General features: G+C 41.2%; 1 protein-coding gene across 3 annotated transcripts in view; it reads right to left on the bottom strand.

Moving 5' to 3' along the window:
• The window catches only part of ADAMTSL3 (ADAMTS like 3), a 176,489-nt gene extending 162,303 nt beyond the window's left edge, over positions 1 to 14,186 (bottom strand). For 2 of the 3 annotated variants that reach the window (XM_082060787.1, XM_082060789.1), the window contains exons 1-2: positions 14,052 to 14,186; positions 12,653 to 12,744 (exon numbers count right to left, since the gene is read on the bottom strand). In XM_082060787.1, coding sequence (XP_081916913.1) covers positions 12,653 to 12,744; positions 14,052 to 14,172 — 213 coding nt within the window. In that variant the 5' untranslated portion in view covers positions 14,173 to 14,186. Of the gene's footprint in view, positions 1 to 12,652; positions 12,748 to 14,051 lie in introns of all 3 variants that reach the window. The other variant, XM_082060788.1, reaches the window with a different exon arrangement.
• Between the last annotated feature and the right edge of the window lie 2,514 nt (positions 14,187 to 16,700).

Here is a 16,700-nt window from a genome sequence, read left to right as displayed (position 1 = left end):
ACTAAATTTCCAGTAATATAACAAGAAACCTTGCACTTAAATCCTCAGGTCTATTGCTAGTGGACAAATAAAAAAACAGGGCACCCCACTTAAATATTCCACCTACTACTACCACTATTCTTTTGTCCTCACAAACGTGAGAAATGGCCAATTCGTACTATTTTCAGAATAATATTCAAGGAACAAAGGAAGTTATGTACAGCACATTTTAAACAAAGTCAAAATACAGAAATCAAGTTCAACTTTGGTTGAGAAATGTTTTTTAAAAGTTGAAGTTAATAGAATAAACCCTTCTCTGTAAATCTCTTCCTATAATTTCCTTTAGCTAAAGATACTAACATAGTGGATTTAAGTCTATACATAATATATCAAATGCTTTCTTTACAGAGGATCTATTCATAGCAGCTTCTAGTCACAACATATGCAGCAAATTATACTATTAAACACTTAATCCTAATAAAGTTTAAATTTCACCCCTAACAAAAGCTTGCACAAATCTTCTAGACTTGAAATAGGATTCTAGAAATAACCAATAGGTAGCTATCATGACAATTAATAATTGAACGTTTGATATGTAAATTTAGCTGTTTACATTGAACGGTTCTGATGAAATTTTAATAACTATAAGGGCTTTTTCAGTTGGTTACAGTTTACTTTTTATTTACGCAATACAGGAAAATAACAGATAGGTGAGAGCCCTGTGAGTTAGTTACAAGTCTCTGAAACACGTGAGCTCTTATGTACCCTCTGGAACAGCCATTAACGGGCTGATCCCACCAACAGAACCAATTCCAATGCGAGATGGCCCAGGCAAGCAGACCCCACGGTACGAGATGCCGCTGCAAGCCCAGCTCAAGCAGGTCCTCAACCCAGCAACATGAAACATCACTCCTCATTTTTCTTGATCAATGTTCTCCTTTAGTTGTGCAAAAAGATCCGACTGTGTCTACTTTCTCAACCAAAAATAACTGTAAATAATTGTTTTATACAGCAGCCATGCAACTTATATGCTGAGAAGAGTCCATCAGGAACCTGCAGCCATTTAACACCTTATTCAGACTAAAACTCAACTAAAGACAATCTCAGTGTGCCTGAGACTTTGTTAATGTAAATACATACTCTATACATCCATATATTTGCACTTAGCAAACGCATAGGAATAAAGTCTAAGGTGTTAGCAGTGAATTGAGGCCTTCAACACTGCACACCACCACCGAAAAGGGGAATTCTATTTTTCAGAGAGGTTAAATGTTCTTTAAAAATAAAAAAGTGCTAGCTTTTCTCTGCACAGAAGCATTTACACTTTGACAGGTATTATTAGGTACTTTTGATTTAACCTGAAGATGCAGATGTAATTTCTCAGTATAACACAGATGTCTTAACTCTTTCAAACACATCAACCTGAGACATTGAAAATGTCACCGACCATTTGGGTCCTACATCACAAGGACAGGTTAATAGAACTGGACCTGCCCCGTATCACTGTGGGAATCGCATTATTATAAAAAAAACTAGTAAACTGCTTAAATAGCGTGGAATAATTTCATGAAGGGGTTCAGAGTGGCCTGATTTTGAGAAGAGCTGGGGAAGAACTAACAGGTGCAAGGATGTTGTACCAGGAAACTCTTCTCTCAGGAGACTGGATAGAGCTGATGACATGGGAAACTTGGGTTGCCAACTTTCTACAGAGTATATAACCTTGAAACTCTGGGAAAATGAGTTGGATTATGAAGGTTGAAGAGAGAGGCCAGACCATTACTGAAAGATAATCTAATCGAATTTTGCCAATTTTATCTGGATGATTACTCTCAAGATGAAGGGCCAGTGCCACTTTTTCATTGCTGCTAGTCTGTTTTCTTCACTTCGCAGCTCCCTTCTTTCACAGACTCATCTGGAGCTAAGAAAGCACATTAGTGAAAATTCCCCACAAAGGGCTGGTTTGTGCAGCCAACTATGCCTTCGCCACACTTAATACAGCTTTTCTTGAAAGGATTTCCTCAGAACTCAGCATCCTTACTCTAAGAGTAGGGTATTCTTGAACAGAGTAAGGCAGCATTGAGTAGTAACAGTGGAACTTAAAGGTTGGCTTTGGCTATTCTGATCCAGACATACATGTTAATGTTTTCATAATTCATTTGCATTTTGTGCCAGAGGAATCTCTTACTTCGTGAGTTAAATTTTATTCATAGCTGAAGTCTACATTCAAAACAAGACCGAGCTATTATGGAGGCAAAGACTTATAAAAACTGAAAACTCCCTTTGAAACACATGCTTTCCAGTAAAAGCAGCTAGCAAAATGCAAAACACAGTCAACATTCCAACACCATGATGTCAATTTTCATACGCACAGACAAAATGCTACATGTAGAAATCAGCTCTCTATATCTTCCTTATTTATGGTGTGCGTGTGTTTCCCTCTATTTTCATTAGCAGAACCACACCATGCAGTGAAGAGCACAACCCTTAAAAGGTTCAAAGGGATCTTCTGAATATAGTAAATCTGGCAAAAAGTCACACTGATTTTGAAAAATTGAATTTCAATGTTCTGCTTCAGTTCTCCTGAAAAATAGAGTTCATGCTCTAAGGACTGATTTTGATGGTTCCCTCTGCAGTAGTTCAGGGAAATTCCTGCCAATAGGGATGGTCTGGAACACCTGAAAAAATGGTCTTCAACGACACACAATAAAAAAAGTGACACGTAAAAAAAAATGGAAATCACTTCAAATTTTGAAAGGTTTATAAGCAACAGACAAATTACCTTCTTATTGTCACTGCTTTTTTTCAGAGGGATAAACACAGCCAATTTTCTAGAAAACTAACACGTGCAGACACAGCTTTAAATGCCATCTGTCCCTAGCGGTTCTGTGAAGAAGAGACGAAATTATTCACACCACAGGAAATACGAGAACCAACTAGTTAGTGCTAATGAAATTCAGCCTCAGTTTGCTTCCCAGAGCCAGGTCTTACTCAGGAAAATTCCCACTGATGCCTCAGGCAAAGTGCCTGCGGACTTCACCAGCACTCTTAGTCAAGTGTAGAACATTGTACTGTTGAAGTAGAAAGCCTTAATTTTACAAAGTAAGGTCTTATTTGTGGTACAGTGACCTAATGAAGCACACAGGGCTCCGCAGCCCGGATCTTTTTCAGGACTGTGGATTTCTAGTGCCTAGACCAAGAGTCCTCGTACTACCAGTGATCAATGTGAGCTTTTGGCAAACAAGGAATGACCAGACCTTCCCATTGTACATTTGAAAAGGGCAAGGTCCTTTCTTCAGAGTTCTTGAGGGCTGGCCTTAACATTTGAAAAGTAAAAAGGAAACTCTACAATTCCTACATTTTCCCCATTTCTAAACAGTGGTTTCTATGTGACATATGACAGATGGCTCACAGAGGTCTAAATTCAGTAAGAAAAATAAGCAATTATAAACAAATACATCATTGGTGTTTGCTAAGGACATTATTCAAGCAAGTTCAAAAGATCAGAACAAGACCCACATGTTCTGTTATCCCAGTTAAGGCCCTTCTCAAGATGGTTATCTACAGGAAGAAATTTTCACTAAGAAAAGCTTAATGTTCCCAGCACATCTCTGTTGACCTTGGAGAAACCATGCAAGTTTTTAAAAAAACTACAATTCAGCTCATAAATAAAAATTAAAAATATACAGAGTATAGACTGCTATTTAAGCCTAAAGATTTAAAAGGTTGCAAGTTAAGAACAGGTGATGCTAACAGAATATTTGAAAGGCCCATGAGACTTGCAACATTAAGTAAAATGTATTTGCCTACTGATCTAATTGCTTACTAATTTTCAAATCTATTCCCACCGGATGAATAATGGCATTTTAAGCCCAGCTCCTGGTATTAAAAATACATTTATAGTTTCCTCTTAGCAGAAGATAAACAGCTGCATGGTAAAACCCCATACATTAAGATGGCATTCTGGAGCTTTTCCTATAGTTGTAACCAACCTATTGTGTTCTAAATTTAAGTGAAAGAGGTAGGAAGAGGAAATGGGAAAAGCATTTGGGTGTGCAGTTTCACACTGGGGTGAAAGCAAGTGCTCACTCATGCAGGAAAAATGTCCGGAATATTTGTGTCTTTTAGAAGGACTGACCACATAATGAAAGTGGAACTTAAGCCAAGCCTTTTTAGTAAAATATCAGAAGCCATTTCTCTATTTATCTTGCTCAAGGAAATACTAGTGTTTGTTTAAAAACAAGAAACTACTCCAGCAATTAAGCAAAATGACCCAAATTTCCTTGCACACTTTAAAAATCATTCCAAAACTTCAAAATTTGACAATGCACTAGGAATATCATAAAAATGTTTGTAAAGAATAAATTTAATAACATTGTTGTAAAAATACTCCACACAGACACAAAGAAGCTCAGAAGGTGGGTACCTCCATAGGTTTTGAGCAAGTTCTTATGCATCCAGGACATACCTCCAGATGCACCTGGAGTCTGTAGATGTAGCAGATGTAGATGTAGTCTTTAATGTTAGTTTTTAAATGATGAGTAGATGTAGTCTTTAATGTTAGTTTTTAAATTATGAGTAGATGTAGTCTTTAATGTTAGTTTTTAAATTATGAGTCATAAGTGACAGTAGGTCTAGGATTGGTTCTACCTTCTAGTTCAATGATCCTCAAAACGTAGCCCCAAGGAACATCAAAATGACACAAGAACAGCTGAATTAGTTCACACCAAGGATGCATTTAGCCCATCAGCTTCCAACAGCAGCTGTAACTGGACACTCAAGGAGTATACCCAGAGCATGTACATACAACACTCCCCTGAACCCACCTACTATTCTTAACCTGCTGTTGTTTGTCTATATAGCAGCACTTAATGGAACTTAGTACTCACCTTGTCACCCCTGAAATCCATGTAACCTTCTACAAAAAACAAGCAAACAAACAACACCCAAACATAGCAAGGAGCGCCAAAGATCATTCCAGGGAGAACAATCACCTTTCATTGGTCTGAATCCATCTCCTAGTAGTTTTACTAGGAGTTCTTATGCTGAAAGAAACAAGTTACCAGCCAATCCCTGTCTAGCCTTTCCACCCCACTCATAAAGGAATCACAACTGTGTATAGTACTCAAGTGTGGGTAAACCAAGAGTTCACACAGTGCAAGGATGATACTCTTTGCTTCATAGTGTTTCCCACCACTTAATTTGCACCGTTAACTGCTACCAAACTATGAGTGGGCTGTTCCATGAAAAGACTTACCTGAGATGCACCCCTCTAAATGAAAAGTGGACTTGTTAGTCACATAAAGCACCTTATATTCATATAAAGTTATAAAATCGGGTCACAAAAACAGAGCCTGTTCAAGCAGTCTTATCAGTTAGTGGCATTAGTAAAATCCCCACATAGCATACAGCATATACAGCACATCTCTCCAGTGATAGATGTATTCCCCCTTCTGCTTTCTAACAAGAGTGTTGATGAGATCAGCCAAAAGAATCAGTAATATGTTGGATGTACCGGGCAGTTTCCAACTAGAACATCATCTACCAAGCAGGCAATACTCAAGACACTACTACGCTATTGTTTTTTCAGCCAACTTCCATGTTAGTCAACCAGGGAACAGTTTAAAACTATTTGGAGACTCAAGAAAACAAAACGCCAAATGAGTAATGAGACCTTGAAAACATCTAATAAAAGAAGATTCTCAAGAGAGGAAGCCAAATCATATTTTAGCATATTTCATTCGTTATCCATCCACAGAGAGCACTGAGCTTGTTTAGCCTGCTGCTTCCCCACCACTGCTACACCAACAAGAGGCTGCGGTAGCTGGGAAAGCAAAGCAAGCTCTCATCAGAAAAGGGGAATCTGAATGTATCGGTACCCGCACTTGCACTGTCCTTTGACATTTCTCCACACCAGAACATGGCCTGGAGCAACCACATATACAAGCAGGGAAATGACAACCAAATTGGGGGGATATTTTGGAGGTAGTTAATTTCTAGCTGCATCAGCCAGCTGGGAATAAAGGCAGTTTCTGCAGCCTTCTCAAAGCTTCTGCAACATGCAGGCCAGGCAACATTTACTGCTAAACAGAGCTTGAAAGAACACAATCCCTTATGCTTCACATTCTGTGGCAATGCAGGTGTGCCCACATCATCTTACTTCTATGATACTAAAAGGCAATATATCAAACAGCTAAAACTCTCTTCACTATGTCTGCATTTAGTATAGAGTCAGCCTCTACAGGTGCTTACACATATAGAGACTGTAAGCGATACCTTGTTCTGCTTGCATGCACTAACAAGTCATTGTATCCCATAAATTTTAAGCAGCTTCGATTTTTGGCAGAGCACCTGATGACAGGAAAAAAACATTACATAAATACATGTTTCCACATATAAACAAATGCTCCACTTATTTAATGGTACAAAAACAGCATCATTAACCAGTTGGGCCCTCCCACCGTGACACAAATGACAACAGTTAGCATACAACAACAATCTAGTAATTGCAATCATAAATGCATTTTTAATATTGTTTCACAATTGAGTCGAGCTGACTTGCATTCGCTGTGTTTCTAGTGGATCCAGAAGCATGACAAACCGACAATTCCTGGAAACCACATTTCTCAAAACAGACCGAGAATGCTGTTCTCATTTTCTCTCCATAATGATGTTAAATCTAATAAATATAAAATTAGAAACAGAAATAACATTGTTCCTAAACAATTTATGTAATATGCTGTCTGGAAGGGATATATTGGGCCAAGTTTTCAAAAACCACCCTCCCTTTATAAACACGTGATGCTTGTACTTGCACTTCTGAAGTATTACCAAATATCTACACACCCAGGTACTAGAACTTACACACCAGAAGCCTATTCTTTTCTCAAAAGAGTTTTAAGGCTGAAAGTTTTGGTTTAATCAGCTAAACATGATGACAAATGCTTAGCCAGACTCTTAGAAGCACCTAAGGGATCTAATGCCTGGTTCTCATTGAATTAATTGAAATTTACCTTGTTGCTTGCTTCAAAAAATCCAGCTAAACACCTACCAACACAGGTAAGTACTTCACAGTATTTGTGTTTAACTTATGTCTCAAATCTTACTGAAAGCCATCAAAACAAAGGCTCCACATCGCACAGACCCTTCTGAAAATGCTGCTGTATCTGCATTAAGTTTAGCACCCTCGTGTACCTGATGGTGACCAAAAAGTGGGTTTGTAAAACTGTACCTCCCCCTGGAAGCTGGAGCAAGCATTTTGAAAATATGACCCTTAAATTCAAGGGCACTTGACAGTCCATGTACTCCAGCTGCTATCAAGAAAAGTTGCCCTCTTATGGGAAAAAAAGAAATTATAAACATGCTTTCAAAACCTAAAGGAATTATTTATCTCTCAGTGACAATAAAGCGAGTGCAGAGGGTACATCAGAACTGCAGTGCTATACAGTCCCTATGCGGGTCTTAATCGTCACTCCAGAGTTGCCATGGCTGTACCCCATGTCCCTTCTGGAATGTTGTGCTCATTAGCAAACCGCACATCAAAAACAAACCCACTCTTTCAGCACACACAAAATGTCTCTGTTTTACAAAGATTTTGCATAATAAGATTTACACTGGAATTGTTCAAGTAAGATTGTGTTGGACCATACGCAGCCACAAGACTTTATCATCAGTATTATCAGCTATATAAAATCTGAACAATGCACTGACTTAATAGTAAAGTACACCACTTGCACAGTGTGATATAACTCATGCCCAAAGATTTCTTGCACAGCCCTACAACACAAACAAGCAGAGAGGCACAATTACAAATCTGCTCCCACTATCACTGAAATTAATTTATTTTGCTACTTTATTGCAAGCCACATTATAATGGGTGTTTACTTAAACCCCACCTCCTGGGTTCAGGTGAGCACAGAGGACTGTTTTAAGAAAAGCTTCAAGCCTAAAAATTGCAGATAAGGACAGAATTATGTGAACCCTACAGGTTCCAGAACTAAAAGTAAATAAAAAGGACTCAGATTTTAAACTATAATTTAATTTGAAGTGAAACGCATTATTTTGGATGGCCAAATCATGATTTCTGAATGAACAGTAAAAATGCTTTAATATCAGCACAATCAGTCATATACATTTCCTGCAACGCAAAGGCAGGAAGGGAGTTTGGGGCACTGGGCAAAACTGCCACCCTCAGTGCCAGTTGTGCCCCAGTTTGGTGAGGAATATGAAGGATCCAGCTGCAACAGGCAGACCTGAATGAATCATTATCAGTGACAAAGTATTCAAGTATCTGCTAAAACCAGAGAGCTATTCCTTCATTTCTTCACTACTTTTCCAATAGATATTAGAAGCCAGTTGTTGTTGTGAGAGATTATTCCCACACTTGAGGCTTTTCTAAAAGTGTTTGACTCTCAGATATCTTTTTGGAACCAGCGATTTGCAGGTCAACACACAAGTGATTTGAGAATCTCTGCCCAATTTCTAGTGTAACTGCAACAAAAATTATCATCACAGTGAGCCCAGATACCCATACCTGAAGACACAGATAATTCAAAATTTGGCTATATATGGAGACTAAACCACCTTTGCCGCACTGGAATGAATGGGTTTGGACCATGCTAGAGCTGATTTTCCAAGTTGTATCACTGCAAGCATCACTTATAATCACTACGATAAAAATTTTTGCTACAAAAATGAAAACAAGTAAATGAGATAGTAAAAGGATCCCCTCACTGATATCATCTGTACTCTTGGGTCATCTCCCACAGCTGACTTCAATTTTTGTGAGTACATTTTTAAAAATAAGTATTCATATACAGCTCATGCCTCAAGTCACAAGACAGATTCATCACCATTTTTCTGGCAATTCAACTCTTTCAGATTGTAAATTGGGGGTAACGGCAGTTCAGATCCTATGAGCACTGGCTGAGCAATCATTATTAGTCATAAATTCAAAGCTTACACAAGTTTTCTGGTAATGCTGTCACTGAGTTACAATCTTATAAATAATGAATATTTTAAGTCAGAACAATTCTACAGAGTCTCAAAAGTGTTATTTGACTGTAGTAGAGGCATCTCAATGTTCCAACTAAGAATAAAACCACGGGCTATTGAGGCTGATGGCAAAATTCCAGATGGGTGCAGAATTGCAACCGGCCTGCAAAGAAAGGCAAACTGCTTCAGATTTAACTCTGGACTTGCAAATCTCATCCTGATATTTTTGATTGAAGTTACTGGAGATCTTAAAAAAACTTACTATTGTATGGCATGTAGATCATAATCTATTTTCTGAACATCGGTGTGCAACACATTCAGTGACTGTAAAACAATCTTCCAAAGGTTTTCCACAAAGATAGTATCCAAGTCCACTATGTCATATAATGGACATCAGATTTTTGGCCTTGCAAAATTCAACCTTAAAGACGTTTGCTATGTTGGTAGTTTTTGGCAGATTGGTTATGGCAGAATCATTTTGAATAAGATAATGTTTTCAGCATGTATAGCCTTTATATCTGAAATATCACAGATAGTTAGAAAAAACCATAAGGCAGGCAGGGACTGCAGAAACATAAATCATGGGAACAACCAACAGTTTATTCAATGATTATGTGACCTAGGAAACTTTTCCTTCCATAGAAATCCAGAGTAATGCTGCTTAAATATCCAGACATGGTGTCTTTGCTGTTATTCCCTCCTCAGACATTTGCAATCCCATGGTCTTTGAAGGTGAAATGAACTGACTTGTAGACGGTTTAAGTGGGACTGTAAGAACCTTAGAAAACATCAGCATATTCCTGATTTGAAACAAAATAACATAGAATAAATCTAAAGTGAATCCATGTGTAAAATTCTTGATGACATATCTGTCTATATGAATCTGCTAGTCATCATTTCTTGCTGTCATTAATCCATTAGTACATATATGCAGATATAGAGTCTTGCATACATTTCATAACAAATATAACAGCATGTAGTTGAATGGTGTGATGAAGTGTTATCACAAGGTTAAGAAAGAGTTGGCTACCAGGCTGAACATCCTACCTTTTCAATTACCAGTATGGAGCCACATGTACTCAAAAGATCACTTAAAACCAGCAAAATTGGACTTGGATGCCTTCTATTTTGTTTATTGGCTTAACCATCTCCTAAAATCTGTAGTATTGATAGCTCGCTTGCTACCATGTGAGAAGAACGAAGAGCCTCTTACACCATATGTAGCCATACATATGAATAGTTACACTCAAGGCCAAGGATATAGTTGCAGTTCACAAATGCATATAGGCTGTGGAATACAGTAACTTCTTTAGACTGAGTCATCATTTAAATCTTTAGAAAAAAATGGGGTCTTTTTTTGTTTGTTTTTAAGAAAAACATATAGATATTATTCGCTTGGATTACCATGGGCTTTAGAGTAATACAGATCCATTAATTTCATTTATGTTGGCACATATCAGAAAAAGTAGGCTCTATGTCTGCAAAAGAGCACAGTCAAGGGCAGCCTGTAAGTGATCTAGTCCCGAGTCAATTATGCCATTGCCCTTGGTCACAGAACAGGTTTCCTGGAGAGGCAGCTCAGCAATGCTCAGTGCTCAACTACTCACCGAGTTATCCTGGGAAATCTAACTTACTACTACAGCAACTAATCTGCCCTTGACAAAGTTATTTTGTCAAACTCGAGACGCTGCATACCCGTAAGGGCAGAGTTCGGTTTGGAGCCCAGCTGAACACCACGCTGTGCTGGTTACGAGGAATCAGAAAGGGCTCCTCTAACCAAAGTTAACTTGCATTTCTTCTCAGCAGCAGCTACCTCTTTTTCACAACTTCTCAGATTAAAGTTTTCTTTGCATTATGTTCATACCACATTTCCACCACAGTCTTTTAAAATGGTCATGATTTTATTCTGTACCTGCCTCAAGCAGGATGAAATTAATCAATTGAACATAAGTGACATGACATAGACTTGTGACCTTGCCCAGCATCCAATTGTTTCTAATTGATTAAATCCAGACATAAGCACTTTAATAGCCAAAAACAACACAAGTGGAAGCTATGGTACGATATTAGGGCAGAATGACTGTGTGTGGTCCATATAGTATGGCCCCAAGCAACCAATTAAAGCATTAATGGTTATTGGATACCAAAAATGTTATGTTAAATAATATAAAGTATCTTTAATATGCCTACAATTGTGATAAAACACCTAAAACTTAGAAGCACAACGGCCTTCTGCAAGATTGGGGTTAAGTGCTAATGATTCAAATACGCCAAATAGGTTAGAATATTTTAAAGGACAATCAAGACCAAAAAAAAAGACTTAGATTGAAACGTTCATAAAGCTTCTCACAATAGCCTATTGATTACTACAATGTGTTTGGGTTGTTTTTATTATAAAGAGACATGTGAAGCTATGCCAAACCATTCGTGGAAAAGAGGAAACTATGCCACTACTGTTTCCAGTTCTACAATAAGAAAAGTATGAAAGAAAAAAAAATACCAAAAAATAAATATTGTAAAAGAAAAAAAGTGGTCTCTTCATGACCAAAAAGCCCAGTCACGAAGGTGACACTTCCCTTCTCTGAACTTCTATTTTCATCTTGAACAGAACTATCAAGTGAACTTTACATGCTACTTTCTGAGTGTTTTATAGGGCCAGTTACAACAGCATCACTCAGCTGCGTGCACACAAAAATACAAGCCAGATAGGCACTGCAAATTAGTAGCATTTTATTCTTGCATAAGGAATATGCAAGCAAAAAGCAGCAGATCCCACTGTTGCCCTGTCTTGTTGGACACGCAGCTGCCAGGTGTCTCACAGCACACAGTGCACTCAGCGCTGCTCCTGAGGATGGGTTGGAGCCCCGTTCCCACTACCTTAAACCCCCGAGTCCACCCTAAGTTGATCATAGCTTACTCAGCTGTCTACTACAATCTCTTCAGTTCTTCATGCTCCTTATTTCCATGCTATTTATTTCCAAAAAATATTCTTCAGTTTATTTAGCTGCCCTTTTCCAAGGATTTCTGGATTTGAGTGTATTTAAGACTGAAGAATCCTTGTAACATTCTGTGCTGTGGGAACTATCAGTATAGAGAATGACATCCTATAACATCTCTGCTGCATGCCAGCACACCATATTTCTTGAAATACACACTTCTTGGAACTGATTAGGCTCAGGTGTCAGGCAATAGATCAGTTGGCAGCTACAGTTTTCCTCCGTGGTTCCTGTGTTCATTGAACACTTGAAGCAAAGACCTTTTTGGACCACCCTCCCCCCTGACACCGACTTCCAAGTGCTTTAGATGGTTCTACCCAGGTATTTATATAACCCTTGTCACCTACAGTATCTTAACGTTTATCAGGTGCTAAACCTCCTGGGGACAAAGAGCAGCTGTGCTGCCTAGAAAGATCCATGGCATTACACATCTGGCAAGATCTCCCTTTGGTCCCCACATAGTACAGTCAGGTACAATATTACTAAGAAGAGAGAGCGTATTCATTTACCAGATGGATGTCTTTGAAATTCAGTTCAGTGAAAGGAAAACCTTCTAACTGAGAGCATTTTATTTACAGTATGATTCTTGTGGCAGTTTTCCATTTAAAAAACAGTAATTCAAAGTGTGCAGCAAGATCATCTGATAAAGGACCATGCATGACAATAGCAACAAGTTTGTCACCTACCTGTAGATGAGCATAGACAGCAATAGCAAGCCAAGTGATCTCCCAGAAGAGCCCTGTGGCTTTAGGGCTGGCCATCCTTGTGCCTTGGGGCTCTGCTGAGAGAAATTGTTTCAAGTTACAAACAAAATCAAGTGGGCTCCGCCAGAGTTTCAATGACTAAAGCAAACTGGGCAAAGGAATGGAACGGGGCTTTGGAAGAAACGCAATGCAAACACGGGAGTAGCGCTGGCCAGAGGAGCCGGCGCGCTGTGCATGCCATGAGCACAGCCTGCAGGGTGAGCTGCCGCCAGCCACCGAACAGAAAGGGGGAAAAGGAAAGGCTGGGGGAAGCTGGCAACAGTGGACAAGTTTGATTATCTCCTGAACAGAAAAATTATCACATTGGGAACACCTCCCATCCTGATCTCCAGAAGGTAAAATCCAAAGAGCGCAGGATTTCTGATGTACTGTTTCAGCACTTTCACTCACTTAAAGCTGAGAGCCCAGCCCTGGGGCCTCAGCAGTCATTTCCATTGCCTTTGAAAGCTCTGATCACAACAGCTCAGACCCCAAGCAATCAGGGCTAAGAAGAAAAAAAAAATCCCTCAATTTACTGACCCATCACCATTTCAGGGCCAACATGGAACTGTCACTTTTACTAAAGACTTCAAGTTAAAATTCCCATCAAGAAAAAAACAAAAAGAAAAACATCTGGTAACACTGCTAATTCCTAGTGTCGATGCATCTTTTTGCCCCAGACTATTTATCACCCCAATGATCTTAAAATAGTAGAAGTTCCATGCAGCCCTAAAACATAAGCACACAAACAGCGCTCCCTCCCCTCCTCCATACCACCCCACTATTTTGCAAACCTCCACAGTGAATGTACTCCTTTCTAAAAGGTCAGATATCCCAAAGGAAAAACGTCTATCCAAACAGTTCTTGCACCTGTCAACTAAGCATAATTAAGATTCCTTACAGAAAAAGGTATTTTATTTCCTTCCTCCCAAAACCTTCAGCACTCCTGGATGCTCTTGTCATTCAAAAGTTTCAATCAACTATGTCAATAAGAGGTGGAAGTTTCCCCTTACTCCCCCCACGCCCGCCAGGCATTGCTGAGAGCCACAACTGGCAAAACGCACCAGCCCTTCACAGGTGTCGGTGCCTGGGCTCGCCAAGGGCTCCCCGAGCAACCCACGCCGCTCTGCCCTCTCGATCGACCATCGCCCAGCACCGCGGCCGCCCCCGCTTACGCTGAACCCGACCGGCCCGTCTCGGGGAGCCACCCGCGGGGCCCGACCCGCCGCCCTGGCCAGAATCCGCTCGGAGAAGCGGGTCGAGGAAGCTGCCGCTGCCCGAGAGCCAGCCCGGGCTGCCGCGGAGGCTCCCGCACCCTGGCGCGGCCGCCGAGCTCACCCACCTGGAGCGCCGCGGGGCTGGGGCCGGGAGAGAGGCGGGGAGCGGGTCCGGCTCTGCCGGCGCCTCCTTCGCGCTCGCAGGGCAGGGAGCGCCTCGCCTGTCACGGCACCGGGATACAGCATCCTGCATCAGCGCGGCAGCCCCTCCCTCACGCCAGGCTCCAGCCCACAGCCGCACGTTCGCCAAGGTCCTACAGGCTGCTGGCAGCGGGCCGCCCCCGCCCGCCCGCCGCAGCCCGGCCCCGCCGAGAGGCGCCCGGGCGCCTCCACCTGCGGCGCGGAGCCGCGGCCCGGCCCGGCGCCCGCTCCGCCGCCGCGGCTCGGCACCCCCCGCGCAGCCTCTGCCTCCCCGGCCAGCGCGAACGGGCGGGCAGCCAAGGGGGCCCGGCTCCCCCTCCCCCGGCTGCGGAGGCGCTGGCGGCGCTCCGGTGGCGGCGGCCGAGACCCCGGCAGCCCGGGACCGCGCGGTTCGTCTTCCCCCGAGGGGCAAAAGCTACCGTGAAGTCAGCCCCCAAATCTGATGCAAAGCAGATTCCAAAACCACAACCATCCTGTGTCTCATCTCCAAGTAACTCTCACAATACAGCTGCAAATCTGCTCACACACCGAGGAGGTCTTTAATCATGCTGCCCTCTACGATATTTTTAGGTTTCCTACTGTAAATTTGACGAGTATGTCTCCTACGATAGCTTCTCCCTCGGAGCTTTGGGCTGCTAAACAGCAGCACTAAAATCCTCTACCTTCGCGCTACGGCTTCCACTGATGTCCCAAAACTTTCGTCGAGTCCGCTAGGAGCAACACGTAGAAAAAGGGCTATTATCCCTGCCACTGAAGTTAAAAATACGCTCCAGTGAACTAAACATAACCGATGAAGAGTTTGTTCAAATATGTTGCACTGTAAACTTTTCCAATCTGTGTAGGTTTCTCCCCAGCACGGGAAGCGCCTCCTCCACCGTGAGAACAGAGTGCCCTCTGCCGAAACCCGCCGGAGCACAGACAAGGCAGGAGCGGAGAGCGGACCCCCGGGGCCAGCGGCTGCACCGCAGCTCTCGGGACACCGGCGGGAGCACAACCCGCGGCGCTGCCCGCGCTGCCCCCTCCAGTTACTTAACCACATAGTCCTTTAACTATGCCTTCAGCTATATTCCTGCAATTCGGCGTCTTCAAAGAAAAAAAATAATACACAGGTGCAGTCAGTATATAGACCAGACTCGATCACAAGTAGTTTTAAAGCCAGAACTTAGCCATCAGATCAACCGATGCAGAAAATCAATTTTCCTGTCCCAAAAGCATGGCTGGTAGTACTACAAGAACAAAACCAAAAGATGTTCACAACTACAGGATGAAGCTGACCCTTAAGACCTTGCCGTCTAGTTAGGAATGCAGAGAGTTTGCACCATCCCTATTTAGAATATCACTTCTCTTCAAATTATTAACCCCTCAATAGTGAAGCAGACCCTGGGCCCCGCAAAGTCTTCATAACCCCTTCTGCTGAGTGAAGCAAAAACTGAATGAAAATCAGGTGTCCAGGCAAGATGTGTTTGTAAACAACCACTTCAAAATTCACAGCACCCGTAGCTGCATAGCAGACTCTTCCAGTATGCACCCTAAAGCTAAAGGACACAAAACTGCAGGTTCTGGGTGCCTAATCCCTGGAGAAGTCTCATCAGCAAATCCACAAGAACTAATTGACCATTCCAGTTTAAGATAAATCATCATTTTCTAAGGAAACATTTAACTTCCCTTCTGTTTACTGTCTTGTCTGTAAGGATTATAAACTCTTCAAGGCAGGAACTATTGTTCTTTGTCTGTTACACTATGTTTACATATCATGTCCTTTAGGTATTACCTTATTAGCAGTTTTACCATGCAGGTTTCTAATTTCGACCCACAACACATTAGCTTGGCAGAGCTGGTATAAGATTTTTGAATAAGAAACTATAGCAATGCTCTTAACAGGCAGGGTTCACATGTAGAATCCCTGTATTTGTCTCTCAGTATTACCAATGCTTTTTATTACATAAATACTTTTCTGTTGCTGCCCTCTAAAATATGTATCATTTAAATGACATTAAATATGAGAGCTATAAAGACCTTACTGTTCATAAAATTGTGAAATATGGACATTTGCACTTATTATTTCATTGAACACATCATGATCTTGTCCATCTGTACAGCTGGCACAGTCTCTCCTGAGGAAGCTGGTTGGAAATATTATGGTCTTACCCTTTGTTTTACACTGGCTCGAGACTATGTGTCCTCACTATTAAACACAACCATTAAATATTTTGTCATTCATTGATTTACATTTGATTTAGCAATAGAAAATTTCAACTTACACTCAGCAGCTCAGGCAGAAATGGCAGAGAAAAGAGATCTTGCAAGATATAGCTAAGAGCAAAATTGAAGCAAATTATATCCCTGGTCTGTTAAACAAAAATCTCTGTTATATCTGTGGCCCAACAAACAAAAACCTCTGTTCAAGCACATGATAACCACCAGATTTCACTCTCTCAGTGAACATCAATAGAAAAACTTCCTATCTAAGAGAAAAACCACATTGTTCAACCTTTGTCCCGAAACACAGGTATACACACTTCTTCAGCAGACTCCACTTGCATATAAATATTCTTTCAAAACAAGTTCAGCTA

This window comes from Streptopelia decaocto (assembly GCF_964273445.1).
Source record: "Streptopelia decaocto genome assembly, chromosome: 9".
Lineage (NCBI taxonomy): Eukaryota > Metazoa > Chordata > Aves > Columbiformes > Columbidae > Streptopelia > Streptopelia decaocto.
The sequence above is the reverse complement of the archived record's forward strand: the minus strand, read 5'-3'. Positions and strand labels throughout refer to the sequence as shown.